The following is a 14,854-nucleotide window of genomic DNA, read 5'->3' as shown; positions in this document are numbered from 1 at the left end:
CCTCGACCCCCCACTGCGCCGCCGACGAGGACGCGCTGCGGCGCACGCGTGCGGCCTGGAGGAGCAGGCGGCGGCCGCGGCCGAGGCGGCGCGGGAGCTGCGCGAGGCGGCGGCGGCCCTCGCCGTGCGCCGCCGAGCGAGGACGCGGCTGCGACCCCCCACCGTGCCGCCGACGAGGACGCACTGCGGCACACGCGTGCGGCCTGGAGGAGCAGGCGGCGGCCACGGCCGAGGCGGCGCGGGAGCTGCGGGAGGCGGCGGCGGCCCTCGCCGTGCGCTGCGCCGCCGACGAGGACGCACTGCGGCGCAGCGCGGTCGCGCTGGACGGGGACATGCGGCGCCTCCAGGGCCATTTCTCCACCGTCGCGCCTCAGTTCTAGGTGATTTCCCCTTCCCCTATTCTCCTCTCTTTCTCCCTCCTCTTTCTCTAATTTGTATCTCCCGTCTTTCGTCTTCTCTCTGTTTCTATCAAAGCAGCTGGCAACAATGCACAGGCGGCGGATTTCGGATTTCGACAGCCACGAGGATGAGCGGAGCAAGAAGCGATATGGAGGTCTGCCACTGAAGATGCGACATGGCTTGGTGGTGAGGAAGGGCTTCTGGGGCGCATGGTCACCTCCATCAGCTTCCTTGGCCCATGGTTCTTGGTCAACAGACCAGAGGTGAGGCGCACTTCTTGGTCCCTCTCCTTCTAATCGACTCCATGCCTGAACTTTCTAGCTCTCTGATGTAGAACAAATTGTGCACGCCACTGCTCGATGATATGCTAAAACTGTTTGTTTCATGTTTGGGGTTATGTTGAAGGATATCCACGGTCACGACCATGCTTGGAGAGCGACGTGGAGAGGGCCGTGCTAGGAAATTCGCGTCTTTGGCTCCGTCGACCTTCCTTGTGGAACAACGGGCGGGATGGAAAGCGTGCTGGCAACGATTCATCGAGAAGGCCTTGTTTTTCATTGAGAAGGCGACCGGCGGTGAGCAAGCAGAGGATCGGCGTCGGCCAACTGACATCTGGGAGGAGCTGCGGTAACGACTCGGCAGTACAGAGGTGCTGCCAAAGCGACCGGGTGGCATGGACCGGTGGTATTGGAGCAGCTGCAGGTCAACTACGGCGTCCCAGCGCTTGCAGTACGGCATGCATATACGTGGAATAACTGCAGTAGCAATGAGTTGTTTCTTCATACTATTTTGATAATGTGGTTCTGTAGCTGTATTTGTAGTTCATTCATGCCAATAGTCCACTTCTAGGAACTTATTCTTGCTGATGTTATTTGAGAATCGTCGGTAGTGGATTACATTTGTCCTTGAAATCTTATGTTCTGGTATTTTTTGGCATGACTGATCTCTATAAATGAGGTGGAAACAAATTGGGGTCCAAAGTGTCTCTATTACAAGATCAGGGATATGCAAGTAGAGGTAGAAAGGAAAAAAAGGCGCTTAGGTTCTCAAGTTTAGAGGTGATACCATCTAATCCCTTGTGGAAACTAATATTTGCTTTGATATGATTTATCTCAACTTGTATGAAATAATTGTGATGAATTTATTTGGAAACTAATAGGAGCAGCGCCACCTTCTCACTGCCTTCACCGAAGAAGATTTAGCTAAATAGAGGTTTATGCAATAATTACTTTGCAATTTCTGCAGTTTAGTCATTAGTATACATTCCCTTATTACTTCAGATACGTGGAGGGTATTTTTTTTTTTCTATGAACCTGTGGTGCTCTGATATCTACAGATTCTGGTTACAGTTACAAGCTGGTCGACCATGCCAGTAAGGCCAAAGGGACAAGTTTAAAGAAATAATGTGGTAATGTCAGTTCATGTCGTCTATTTTATTTGATTATTTTCTCCAGCCATGCAAGTTTCAATGTAATTTACCTTATTGCAGAACAAATTTATTTGTTAAAAGTTTAGATGTGATTTTGTTGTCAATTCTCTTTGCTATATTTTGTGCAGCCGCTAAATACTTTTCTTCAGCGCACACTTCTTGATGTATAAATATGATTCTTTAACTTAATTTGCTCTGTATGGATATGTTTATGTTCACTGCGATTTATCATGCATGTCTTTTCAAGATAACTTGGTTAGATTCTGGTTGGTGTTAGTTCTCTAATAAGTAAAAGTAACAGTTTTGTGCATGATTGCATGACTAGATAATATCTTACAGTATTGTATACTGTTCTTCAGCGATGATTAATTGCAAGAATAGCGAAGAATGTTATGCACCCGAGTTTGGTAATAATAGGTAGTCACTTGTTCTTGCTATTAGTAACTGATAGTTGCATATTTTCCTGTTATTTCCTATTGAAATTTGAATTGTGATTTTTTCCTATTAGTAACTGATAGTAACTGATGGTTGTGTAATAAAGGCAGAGATAATCCTCTTTAATTTTTGTTATAAAGGTTAGAGTTTGATTTTGAAATGTCAAAATTGTTAAATGCTTTTCCTTTTTCTGGTTCTATGTTGATCTTTCATTGCTTGATAATGCGATTCATGTTTTCAACCATTAAGATTTTAGTGCGTAATAAAAGTGAGAGCTTGGTTACTAATGTGCAGGTCTCGCTTTTCCTTTTATCTACATGTCTTGCTATTTCTCTGCTGTTTGCCATTGTTAGTATTCATCTATGATATGATTTAGTCTATTTTGTTCAAGGAATCTTTATTGCTATGGCTCTACATGTTTCTGGAATATAGAATAAGATTTGTTCTGCTTTTTTTTTAGGTTTTAGGTTGCAGGTCGTTGCTGCTCCTATTTCTCTGCCAGGTAGTTCTCTCTATCTTTGCCTTGTACCAATGTTTTTTTTTGCCTATTGCCTTGATTATGTGAAAACTACACATCGGGTTAGGAAGACTTAATAATATGACTAGATAGTTTTTGAGAGTGACATGTTGGAGATGATTGATTATGAATATATTACTGAAAAAACACTAACAAAATGATTTAATTTTGTGTTAATAAAAAATTCAGTATTAGGGCCTCATATTGAATATTGCACTGGAGCCCCCAAATACTGGAGATGGACGAACGGATGCATCTCCTCGGTTTTTTTGCTGCAAAATGTGATGCCGGTTGTGGCTCTATGCTCACCTCTTGGATTGTGTTCTTACCGTTGAGTGCCCAACAAGAGGGAGAGGAGGAGCGCAGCTGCGCTTGAGCTCGGTGGTGGGGAAAGGAGGCTCGTGAAGATGAGCTTGTGTGTGCTGGACTGGTATCTCTATGTGTTCTCATATAGGTATGAATTTGCTTACGTAATCCCCTGATTTGTATGGAGCAAAAGCAGCTTGCTACATGCTCGAGTTTGTTCTATACCACTAACAGTTCAGCAAGATACAAAAGCCCTTCGAGTTCACACTTTTGGGTTATGGCCTGTAGATTTTCTACTATCAAAATCTATATATCAGCATATAACTTTGTCTTACATTATACAAGTTGTCGAGCTTCTCAATTTAAGCCATACTTTCAGCAGCGTTTCACCTTTTTTTTGTTGCCTCTGAACAGTGCTTTGCACTATCAACACATTACACTGTCTTACATTATACACGCTGCCAAGCTTCTCAGTTTAAGTGACACTTTCAGCTTCAAGTTGTTCTCGCTGTCAAAGTTCTCAGTTTAAGGTACACTGTCAGTAGCAAGTAATTCTCACTGCCAAGCTTCTCACTGTCTTAAAAATGTTACTGCCTAAATCAAATTCATGGGCCTCTCAGTTTACTATGTGCTCACTCTAATTGAGCACTTCTAAGCTGTATTTTACCTTTCCATCATTGATCTGTAAATTCTTCTGCTTCAATACCATCTCTGCAGTCTTGCATATACCATTGTTTCTATTACATGCATGTGGAAGAAAAATCATAGACGAGTTGAAAAGTTGGTCTCAGATATCAAAATTTATAGTTACATTGTTATTAAAATTCTTGCAGAGTTGCTGATTTTCTTATGAGTTTTTAGAATCTGCTCGTCCTTTTTTATGCATGATATGAGGAGTACATGTTAATTTAAAATACTAATAAAATGTTGCCTCCTGTTTATTTTGGGTGTTGCACAACCTGGCTATTAAGGTGTGTACAGAAACGAGGCAAAGCCGTACACAAAAAAGTTATATGTTCACTAGGATTACTGCTTCAATTGTTTAGTGTTTCTAATCTGAAAGTGGATTCGAATAAGGTCACATTTGTATCCAGATTTCTATCCCCTAGCCTCTGCCTTGGATGTGTTTTTATTTTCATGCTTCATTAATTGCACTCTTCCAGTCTATATCAAAGAGGTAGTCATGCGTGTGTCAGATCACTACTCTTTTTTGTTTCTTTGATCAGATTATTGTCGCTATCAGATCCATGATGTACCATGCATGTGTTTATTGTCGTCTTTAGGTCAGGTGTTCTATTAATTCAGTTGAACGGTCATGAGCTGAATTTGTATGCATATGTGGCTATTGATTTTGTGATTGCTCACTGTATAATATTTCATATCTTCGATAATTATTGGATTGCTTACATCCCCTGCAGGGAATACGAAGGGAAAAAGCATAGGCATACTATGTTTTACTAGTAGAATGCCCGTGCGTTGCCACGACGTCTAAGGAGTGCGAGACACGTAAACATAATGCATGTCAGAATTCAGAGATATAAAAGTAGACATATGGCCGAACATAATCATGTAATCCTTAGACTCACGCATCGGTCAATCATAAAACAAAGAACTATACTTTAAGAAACAAATAAAACTTTTCTAATCATAACTTGTCTCTGAATGAAAACTAAAATCAAATACAATAATATCAGTACATGTAACGTCAACATCGGCAAAGACTAAACAAATTCACCGAGTCACTCTCTTCGCATTGCTCACCTCCCATCTCTACACTTGGAGCAAGTCTCCTGTGGAATTTTTATAGCAGAAAAGCACCTTCCTCTACATCTCTGGGACTTCTGTAGTGTCATCATCTCCTGGTACATCTTTACAGGCAGATCTAAATTTGTCAAGCTCAACATCATCACCATTCAGAAGAGACGGCAGAAGGGGATCATTAATGCTTATTGTTCATCTTCCCTTTCCTGCGCTTAGAGCATCTCCAGTCGCGTCCCCAAACCGTCCCCCAAAGGGATTTGGGGCGCGCCGGACAAAAAATGCGTTCCAGCCGCGTCCCCCAAAGCCCATTTTTGTCCGGCGCGGCCCGATACGGTGTCCGGCGCCCCGAGCCCGTCCCCGTCCCACAGGGGACGCACCGGGGACGCCGGACACACCGAAAAGCGAGGCGAACCGACGCGGGCCCGACCCGTCAGCGGCACAGAAGGCTAAAACCCCGTCGCCTACCTTTGGTCAAGTGACGTTAATGGCGTCCCTGTTTTCCCGGGCGACGCAGGGACGCGTCTCGTCGTGCATGGCCGCGTGGCCGTCCGCGCCGGAGTTATTGCGTGCAACCACCCGCTGCCGCCGCTGTTTTAAGACGCCTGCGGTTCTCGCCGCTCACAATCCTTCTCGTCGCCGCCCCTCCCCCTCCCGGATCTTCTCCTCGCCGCTCCAAAAATGTCGAGCTCGTCCTCCCGCAAGATCGCCGCGGCGAACGGCTTCGGCCGCGGCAGCCTCACCGTGCCGGAGGCGTGGGCGCTGTACCACGCCCGGTATCCAGTCCCGCCGGACATGCGGCTGCCAAGCAGCAGCGGTTGGAAGATGGCCGTGAACGGCATTGGCGTTCCGCCGCCGCTGAAGCCGCGCATGGACCAATGGAGGGACGCCATCAAGGCCCGTCGGGCTCAACTCACCGCCGAGGAGCGGTTGGATCCGACGTGGGCGGTCAACGACAACGACGCCTGGTGGACGACGTACTTCCAGGCGAAGTACGACGTCGAGATGCACAACACCGATAACCTCGTCGGCGGCCCCAACAGCTGGAACAGGGAAGGCCGCGCCCTGTTCTGGGGCGTTCCGGGGTGCACCCTCGAGAACGTCATCCGCGGCATCCGCAACGGCGCTCCAAGGCTGGAGATGCCGTCGTCGCCGCCGCCGTCTCCTCAATGGCAGCCGAGGAGGACGACGTACTCGTCCTCCTCGCACTCTTCTTCCTCGGGACCGGCGCGATCGACACCGTCCTCGTCTTACCGGTCGGCGCCCTACACCGTCCCCAAACGGGAGGTCAAGGAGGAGCCGGCGACGCCCGTCAACACGAGGCGTGGCGGCAGCGGCAGCCGGCGGCAGCAAGGGAGGCGCGGCGGTGCCCTCCTCATCCCGAAGCCGGAGGTGAAGGAGGAGCCGGAGGAAGCGTCGCGGGCGGCGCTGCTGCCGGAGTACGAGCGGCAGCAGCGGCTCATCGCCAGCAGCGACGACCCCGAGGACTGCCCAGGGCTGCGGGCGGCGTTCTTGGCGTCCATGGACGACAAGGACGCCTGGAGGGGCGGCCTGGACGCGGCGATCGCCATGTCCATCCGCGACTCCGGCAAGCTGCTGGTGGACCACTCCGACGACGGCGAGGCAGGACGAAGCGGCTTGGTGAAGGACGAGCCCGTCGACGAGCGCGTCAAGCAGGAGGTCGTCACCGACGCCATGTACAACTTCCAGCAGTACTACGACGCCTCCGGCCGCCGCAAGTGGTTCTAGATTAGGTTTAGTTTAAATTTAGTCAAATTTCGTTCGAATCTATGTAAGTTTGGACGAATCTAATCGAATCTAGTTAAGTTTAAAATTTGCGAAATTTTGTTTGGGGGACGCGACTGGGGAGCGACGTCCCCCAAACGCGGCACGAACGAAACACGTCCCCCAAACGCTCAATCCGGCGCGGTTTGGGGGACGGTTTGGGGGACGAGACTGGAGATGCTCTTAGGCTTGTTCCTCTCTGGTCGTTATTGAGTAGGTAGGCCAAACCACTTAACAGTGCCGGCTAGGGTCTAACTCAATACCAAGAGATGGTGAGACGGGTCCTTCTCGCCGTGAAAAGAATACCATACAAAAAATACATTGGCAAGTTGTGCTAGAAGAATCTGTGACATACCACCCCACAAACTGTTTTGCATCTCTGCCGCATTCCAAAGCTTGTTTATTATCTTCCCTTGGTGTGTTGCAAGGGTGAAACATCATGTCTGCACTTATAGTCAGGAGATGGTACATAGTAGATTTAACCAAAAACGAAAACATCACTAAGAACTATCAGGGTGCTATTCGCAATACATGCTGACCAAGCTTAGTTTTAAAATGAATAGCATGATTCTGCTCACCAATTAACATGACCATGTCTAACAAGAGATGGCAAATACTACATATGTGATACAAGATAAAAAGTTGAGAAAGCACAAACTGCACATACAGAAACCATCTCTGGTGCTATTTTTATCAACAGTAAAGATGTAATTTCAGCTTTTCAGTTCAGAAAAACATGGCAAGGAAATTTATCAGCTATATCACATATGTTGTCTCTGCAAAAGGAAAGAGCAAATTATATAATAATTTAACACAAGAGCTAGCCGCTCGCCGGAGCCCAAGCATAACCATTCTGCTGCTGCGTCGGTATGCTTTTGCAGAAACAAACAGCAAGTGAATCTTTAAGCTAGTACTAATAATTCTTCTACTCACTCGGGTTTAAAACAATAGTCAAAAATTCTATCCAGAGCTGGAGAGATATTACAAAATATATAAGACATTTTTTGAGATGTCTGTAATAGCAACCACTTGTAATCAGTTAATCTCTACTATAACAACCTGATATGATGCATTACCCTATAAAGTAATCTTTGTTTACGGATTTAACGTTACAAACCCGTGATCCCTGCTGCGTAGACCAAGCTATATGACATAAATTAGACAGCTAGGTCAGCCTAGGTGTACTGGCACAGCATCACATATTGTACTAAGCAAAAAGATGACTGAGTAGTGAATGCAATTGTGGCTACATGGGAGAAGGAAGAACATAGTTCATCAGAAACCTGTGGTAGCTTTCTTGACCCTGCTATCGAAGGGATATGTGCTTCTAACCAATCGCCAACTACAGCAAAATCGAGAAAACAGTCCACACAACTGTAAATTACATTGGCTGGGCATCTCATTATTTCAACTTGAAAGAAGTCAGATAGTAATCACAATCTGCAAGTCATGTTGATTTGATACAGAATGCTCCTTCTAAGATTCAATTCTTGCACAACATGTACAATAAAAAGAGCCGGTAAGCTCTACCGGCTGGGGACCACCAACATAGGATCTTAGGTCGCCTGCTAGGTAGGGAATCGAAGTGGTTCCCCGGTTGCCTCGCATTATTTAGAACTAAAAGTATAATATTATCTGATATAATATCAAAAACCAATCAACTCTCCTTGAGTCTACTTCCTCCTTCCTCATCCCACACATCACACTTTTGAGCATATTGGGTCTACGGGATTTCATTAGTTCTAAATGATTGGGATTGCCTTTTTTTATGCTTCTGTTTTAGTGACCCCACCCAGAAAAATAGGTGTTTGGATTTAGTTTCCCAATCAGTATGCTTCAATCTGTATGTTCAATGTAATCCTAAAAAATCAAGAATACCCCAAGACTACCAGGAAAAATGGATTTAGTTTCCCAATCAGTATGCTTAATGTAATCCTAAGAAATCAAGAATAGCCCAGGACTACCAGGAACATTTTAAGGGGGACACGCTCATTCAGCACCAACTTCAGGATCTTGTCAATGAGCATAAATCGGAGATGGAAAATGCACTCAGTCAGGCACCATCTTCAGACGTGCGTACCCCAGATACCTGGATAGAACAGGTAAACGGATGATCATTGATCACTTAAGACACAGAATCTAAAAATGTTAACAGTAACAAGGGAGCGGACAGTGTGAGTTAGGAATGATGAATTTCTATCATGCAAGGTACTCACTACGTGTGCAATATCCCTTGGAGCCTGTCTTCTGAAACTGATTTCCACTTATTGCCAATCTCTTTAGCTATTCACTGGTAACCCTATTTTTATGTAAAGCATATCAGAAGATAATACACTTCAGATCGAGTGAACAATGTGATGGTGCCATCAGAAATTTGAAGAACTTACCGACATGTTGCATGCCATACTGTCTATATTAGCAGGGAAGGCGTCGTTCTCCCTGGCGAGGCCTCTATGGCCTTCTGGAAACAGCTGTGATACTGTTAGAATATCAAATTGTTTATGTACTTCGGGCACAATTCGATTGAGCCGAATGAGTGGTCGGCGGTAATTCTGAGCTCCTATAACATCGTAAGCACTGAAACATATCTTCTCTAGCTGTTAGAGACGCATACCAGAACTTATTTTGCTAAATAAAAGCATACAGTTATGACGTATCTATGCTCTGAGATAGTATCTTTTTTTCAAATAAGATCATACAAAGAAGAAAACAGCAATGCACTATCCTGATGAGCGTGCTGGCACAATGTACTACAGAGCAATTCATAGGGGGGAAAGTGTGACATGGCAAGGTTTATTTCCCAGAGCAATCCATGTTAGTTAATGCCTTAATGTTTAACTTCAACGAATAATCTTACACCGGCAACTTAACAACCATCATCAGAATTCAGAAGTGAGTACATATTCTACCATGAACTATCTCTAAGGCGCTCCTAGTACAAAGATACATACCATTAGAAATCACAAGATGAAAATAACATAACTTTTTATTCATGAGATCTACAATTTCAGTACCACCAAGAACAATTTCAGTAGTAGCATGGAAGATATTTATCAACATAGAGAGAGGTATTAATCCCTATAGGATAGGTCAGGTTGTCATCAATTATAAAGAGGCAGACACAAAAACATACCTTAGATTATTAAATACACCGTAGAGACGTCCAAGTTCCTCCACTTCAATGTAATCAGATAAACTTAACAATTGCATGGTTCTGAGATATGACTGAGTACCTTGCATAGGGAAACAAGAATAATTAGACTGAGGCAGCTAACAACAACATGAACTTGATCATCCAACTCAGTGAAGTATTCTTAATATCCGCCACCTATCACCAGGATAATCAGTTTCGATAATCTTGTAAGCTTTCTAGCCCAGTGCAAGCATATACAACCAGAAGCCACTTGCATCAACAGATATATTAGTTGATATAATGCGAGCTCTATGAGTAGGGGAAACTATCATAAGCATTCTGCACCCATAATGTCACTCACAATGCGCATGAAAATCAGGTATTTATGATAAATTTAACATTCACTGCATCAAGATCTGTATCCCGACTCAGTGATCATGTTTTCAGTGTTCCAGTGTAACATCAAAATAATATTTTTTTTCGATTTTTTTATGGTTCACAATTCCTTAAAACTGTTACACCTAAGTCTAATAGAAGGAAGGTACTTGGCACAAAGCATCATAGATCAACACATCAGGACAATTTATATTACAGGGATTTTGTTCATGATCTAGGCAATGCTGCATTGAAAGGGCTTATATGTGCTTTCCTCGCTAACCCAGATGCCAACTTAAATTATAGTAAATCTTGGTTTTATGCACTTCCGGTCACCAGGGCTGTTTTTCTAATGCATGAGGTAGAGCTCTTTGTCCTTTCTTATTTGTTTAAGGCGCATCACAACATATAAAAGGGCCAAACATATAAAGCTAGCCCAATTCCATTTCCAATCTTAACAGAACTTCACCGCACTGGAAAAATGTCGACAACTCTACATTCTCTCCTCTGAACTCTTCTTACCATCGAACACTTGCATTTCAGCTTTTTCAGGGATCCCAAATGCACAAACCAATGCAACTCTAGCTCACATATACAGGTTCACACAAAACGAATCAGTAAATTGAGAAAAATTTAGGCATGGATCTAGCGTAGCATCCAGTACAAAGTAGACTGGGGCAGCAACAAAAACTGCACGCAAGAACGGAACATACCAGCGGTACTGGATCGGCGTGACGCCGGCCTTCCAGAGCGCAATTTTCTCGAAGGCTTGAATGGGGAGGAGGACATGGTAGTTGGGCGGATTGCAGATGTCGCCGGCGTCGGCGAGGAAGCCCTAGTTGGGGCCGTGACGACGATGGAGATGTCGGCGAGGCAGTACTTTAGGTCCTCCACGCACATGACCTCGTAACACCCGCCGCACGACAGGCCGCGGTCGAACAACGCGTGCTCAGCTCCACTGTCACCATCACATACCCGTGCTTCCCCAGATCCCCAAACCTGCACGTCACAAGCCTAGAAGCACAAATCAATTTCCGTATGCAATGAATCATACAATCAGAACACCTTAAGAAATAGGATTGCAAGAACTGTACGATCAGAAACAGAAACTCTAGTATCTGATTATATCGGTCTATGAAAATTTTGGTCGCGACGACGGGTGCCCCGAGGACGCTGCACATGTTCGGAGTGAGTGCCCTAGGCGGGTATTGCGGGACTGGTCATCTCGTTCGTCGGCGCAGCTCTGGGATCAGGGGAACGCGTTCTAGAGTGAACGCGCCGGCGAGGTTGAGCAAAGTTGGGGAGTCTCCTGTGGATGGGGGCGAGGGTTAGGGGCGGCCGTACGGTGGAGTTGTGGCCCGTGGATCCGGCGTGCGTGATCGTGGGAGGTATGGGCGGTTATTTCTTCACTTTTTCCTGCGTGGAGAGGATTGAGGTAGGCCGACGTGCAGGGCCTTCGGGACTCTGAACCGGGGTGGAAGGAGGGACGTACCAACCATCTCACCACCTCTAGCTATTTAATATAGTAGGGAGGTTACATATCATATTATGATTGGTTAGTTTGCTAAGGTATACAATACTGATGGAATGTTCAATGAGTAACTGCCTTGACCAGCTTGTTGTTTTACTTCTTGTGGCTGTTGAGGGCATCTCCAGCGGCGCGACGCATTTTAGCATCCGCGCGCGTCCGTTTGCGTCGGCTCTTTTGGTCGAAAACGACCGCGCGTCCGTTTGCGTCGGGGTGGCTCCAGCGGCACGACGCATTTTTTTTAGAACGAATCATTTTTTTGAACTGAAACATAATTTACAAAAACTGAAACATAACTTACATACTTGAAAACATAAAAAAAAAAAACTAAAACGCCTACTGCTGCGCATCGTCGCCGTGCTGCTCCTCGTCGCTGTCGAGCAAGATGATCTCCGGTACGTCCCACGGCCAGTAGCCATCCGGGGAGCGTGCGCCGGGCGCGATCGCGGTGCTTGAGGTTGAGGAGGCTGCGGCCGAGGCGGCGGTGGAGGCGCCCGGGGCTGCGGCCGTGGCGGCGGATGAGGAGCCCGGCCATAAGGGCCGTGGCGGCGGTGGGGAGGCGCCCAGCCATAAGGCTGTGGCGGCGGTGGGGAGGCGCCCAAGGCTGTGGCGGCGGTGGAGGAGGCGCCGCCGAGTCCGGGAGCGCCCGTCGAAGGGCTTCATCGGCGGACGAGCCGGGCGGCATGACAGCGGTGGCGTAGCGGGGCAACGGCGGCTGCACCGGCGCGTCGTACTCGGAGACGAGGAGGCCGAGCTTGGCCATCTCGTCGTCCGTCATGTTGTCGGGGAACTCGAAGTTCCGGCCCTCCGCCATGGCCTCGCTGCCATTCGTGGAAGACGAGGCCGACGTAGTCCTCGCTGTCGTCCTTCACCTCCTCGCTATGGTACGCGAGCGCCTCGATGTAGTCGTCGTCGTCGTCGTAGACGGCGTAGGCTTCGTCGTCCTCGTCCTCGTCCTCGCGGTCGTTGTGCTGCGGCTGCTCACGTCGCGTCGGCGCCTGCTGACGACGCGTCGGCGCCTGCTGACGACGAGCCGGCGGTGGAGGGCCGAAGGGATAATCCATGTCGCCCATGAAGCCAGCCCTTCGTCTGCTGTCCGTCTCCGTGGACAGGTACGTACGCCAACTCTCCGAGTCGATGGCGTACGCCGGATCGGCGCGGAGGTCCGGCCGGCGGATATCGCCTCCTGCGCCGGATCTCCTTGGTCCGCTCGGGCTCGCGCGCGGTGCTCGGAGGGATGGGCACCCGGCGGCAGCTGAGCCGCCAGGCAGCTGCACGCCGGACCAGGCGTCGCACGGCACCCATTTGCCGTGCATGAGCCTCCCCACCGTGACGGGGAGCGCCACCTTCTTGCTGCCGCTGCCGGAGGCCTCGAAGTCGTTCTTCTTCCCCATGGCGCAGCGGCGGTTGTGGTGCGAGTGGAGCTGTGGGCGAAGGAGCAACGCGGCCGCGGGGCTTTAAGGGCGGCCGCGCACGGGATACGATGCCATTGAAGGCGGCGCAGAAGCCCAGCCGCCGCCCGCCGGTGCACGCGCGAACGAGGAAGCTGCGGCATTCATGGCGAAGGCAGCGGCGCGGACGCGGAAGCGCTGACCGCGGAAGCGATGGCCGCGGAAGCGATGCCCTCCATGCAGGCTCGCTGCCAGGCGGGCCCGGTGGAGACCGCAGCGGACACTTTGCGCGTCCGCGCAGCGTCCGCCGAGACGCAAACCTGGCGCATATTTGGGCCAGGTTTGCGTCTCCGCGGACGGCCCGGTCACTTTGCGTCGTGCCGCTGGAGAGGGTGCCAGACGCATTTACGACCAAAGCGGACGCAAACGGTCGAGATGCCCTGAAGGATTGCTTCTCTATTTCTGGCTGGAGATGCCCTGAAGGATTGCTTCTCTATTTCTGTTGTTATAGAACCATGCTATTTAATCCCATCCACTCTGTTCAGTTGCTGCAAAAACTATGTATGCTATATAAATGTCTGTTGGGTGTGTGTCCGTGCGAATAGCAAGGGTCTAATCCTACAAGATTTTTTTCAGTACCCTGATGTGCCTCAGTTGCGTAGAAATGTGGTTTCATCGAGTGGATCTAGATGAAAATTGGGGGCATGTACAATCAAGAGCTCTCTCACTTTTCGAAATTAAATGATGCTAGACCAACGCATGTTTTTTCTTGGCTGTACCTATTTCTCTGTGTGCAAACAGGAACACATTATTTATCACTTGCTAATATTCTGGATGTTATGTTATTGTTGCAGGTTGATGGCAGATACTCAGATATATAGGAAATTATGCGCACACATACTTGGTAAGTTAAGTCTCTTTATGTATATCGTTGCTTCTATTTTATTTTCCAGACTCTTTTTATATTCATTTTCACACATTTCGGGGTGTTGCGACATTGGGTAAATATTACTGATTGACGCAGCCTACAACCATTCTATTTACTTGCTTTAATTTGGTTTTGCTATGTGTACTTCCTTTTACTCAAGAGAGTTCTTTATAATTATCGTTTACAGAAGAGTCAATCCTTATAGAAGGATATAATATAGGTGTCCCGATGGACTATGCTCTCTATTATTTCTTAAAATGGGATCTGCATGTTAGATCATATGCCGCATTTCTATTGTTTAACTTAACTCGCTTTCTTTCTGACATATGCTCTACCTCAAGAATTTCTTTTAGATTTCGTTTTTTCCATTTCCAATATTTTGAATGCTTTGTTTCAGGACCTGTAGAGGAAGTTCTTGCACTGCAATTCAACTAGATCTTGCTCTGGTTAGTATTTGGATTATAATTATCATTTACAACTAGAAATATCTTTTTATTTCACACATTACTTGGGAATGTATGCTGAGAATTTTCTCCTTTTGTTCATAGGTTCACAAAAGTATGCATTGCATGACTCACAGATTATTGGATTAGACATAAACTGAAATTATTATACTTGTCCTGGGATCCTACCATCTGACCAATTCATTCCCGCTTCCTTTTCTCATATTTCGCTTTTTTAAGTGTATCCCGATGAGTCTTTCCTTTTTCTTGTCTCAAATCGCTACTTGCTTCAGTAAATCAGTTTACTTATCACAATCTTTTCGTTGTTCATAGCTCATGTTCAGATAGATCTAAAACTTGAACCATAAATTATGCCGAGGAGGGTCTATTGTGAGGGTTGTAGCTGTATGAGATAGGGTCAGTACGA

The 14,854-nt window shown here is 47.0% G+C and overlaps 1 protein-coding gene across 1 annotated transcript; it reads right to left on the bottom strand.

The window, feature by feature from the left end:
- Positions 1–7,514: 7,514 nt before the first annotated feature.
- LOC124685837 lies at positions 7,515–10,974 on the bottom strand. The gene is made up of 5 exons (XM_047219872.1): positions 10,851–10,974; positions 9,763–9,862; positions 9,017–9,206; positions 8,846–8,928; positions 7,515–8,718 (listed from the first exon to the last, which is right to left on the bottom strand). Exons 1-4 carry the CDS (start codon positions 10,924–10,926, stop codon positions 8,917–8,919), a joined length of 378 nt encoding a protein of 125 aa, XP_047075828.1. The 5' UTR covers positions 10,927–10,974; the 3' UTR covers positions 7,515–8,718; positions 8,846–8,916.
- Positions 10,975–14,854: the final 3,880 nt, after the last annotated feature.

This window comes from Lolium rigidum, chromosome 2 (assembly GCF_022539505.1).
Source record: "Lolium rigidum isolate FL_2022 chromosome 2, APGP_CSIRO_Lrig_0.1, whole genome shotgun sequence".
NCBI lineage: Eukaryota > Viridiplantae > Streptophyta > Magnoliopsida > Poales > Poaceae > Lolium > Lolium rigidum.
This window is presented reverse-complemented; position numbering and strand designations above follow the sequence as displayed.

Bases quoted from the DNA above. Each gene is read 5' to 3' on its own strand.
- LOC124685837 (XM_047219872.1), bottom strand. From the start codon at position 10,926: ATGTCCTCCTCCCCATTCAAGCCTTCGAGAAAATTGCGCTCTGGAAGG. The intron at 9,863-10,850 runs GTATGTTCCGTT...TCCCTATGCAAG, and splicing joins ACGCCGATCCAGTACCGCTG to GTACTCAGTCATATCTCAGA. The intron at 9,207-9,762 runs GTATGTTTTTGT...GATATGTTTCAG, and splicing joins GGTGTATTTAATAATCTAAG to TGCTTACGATGTTATAGGAG.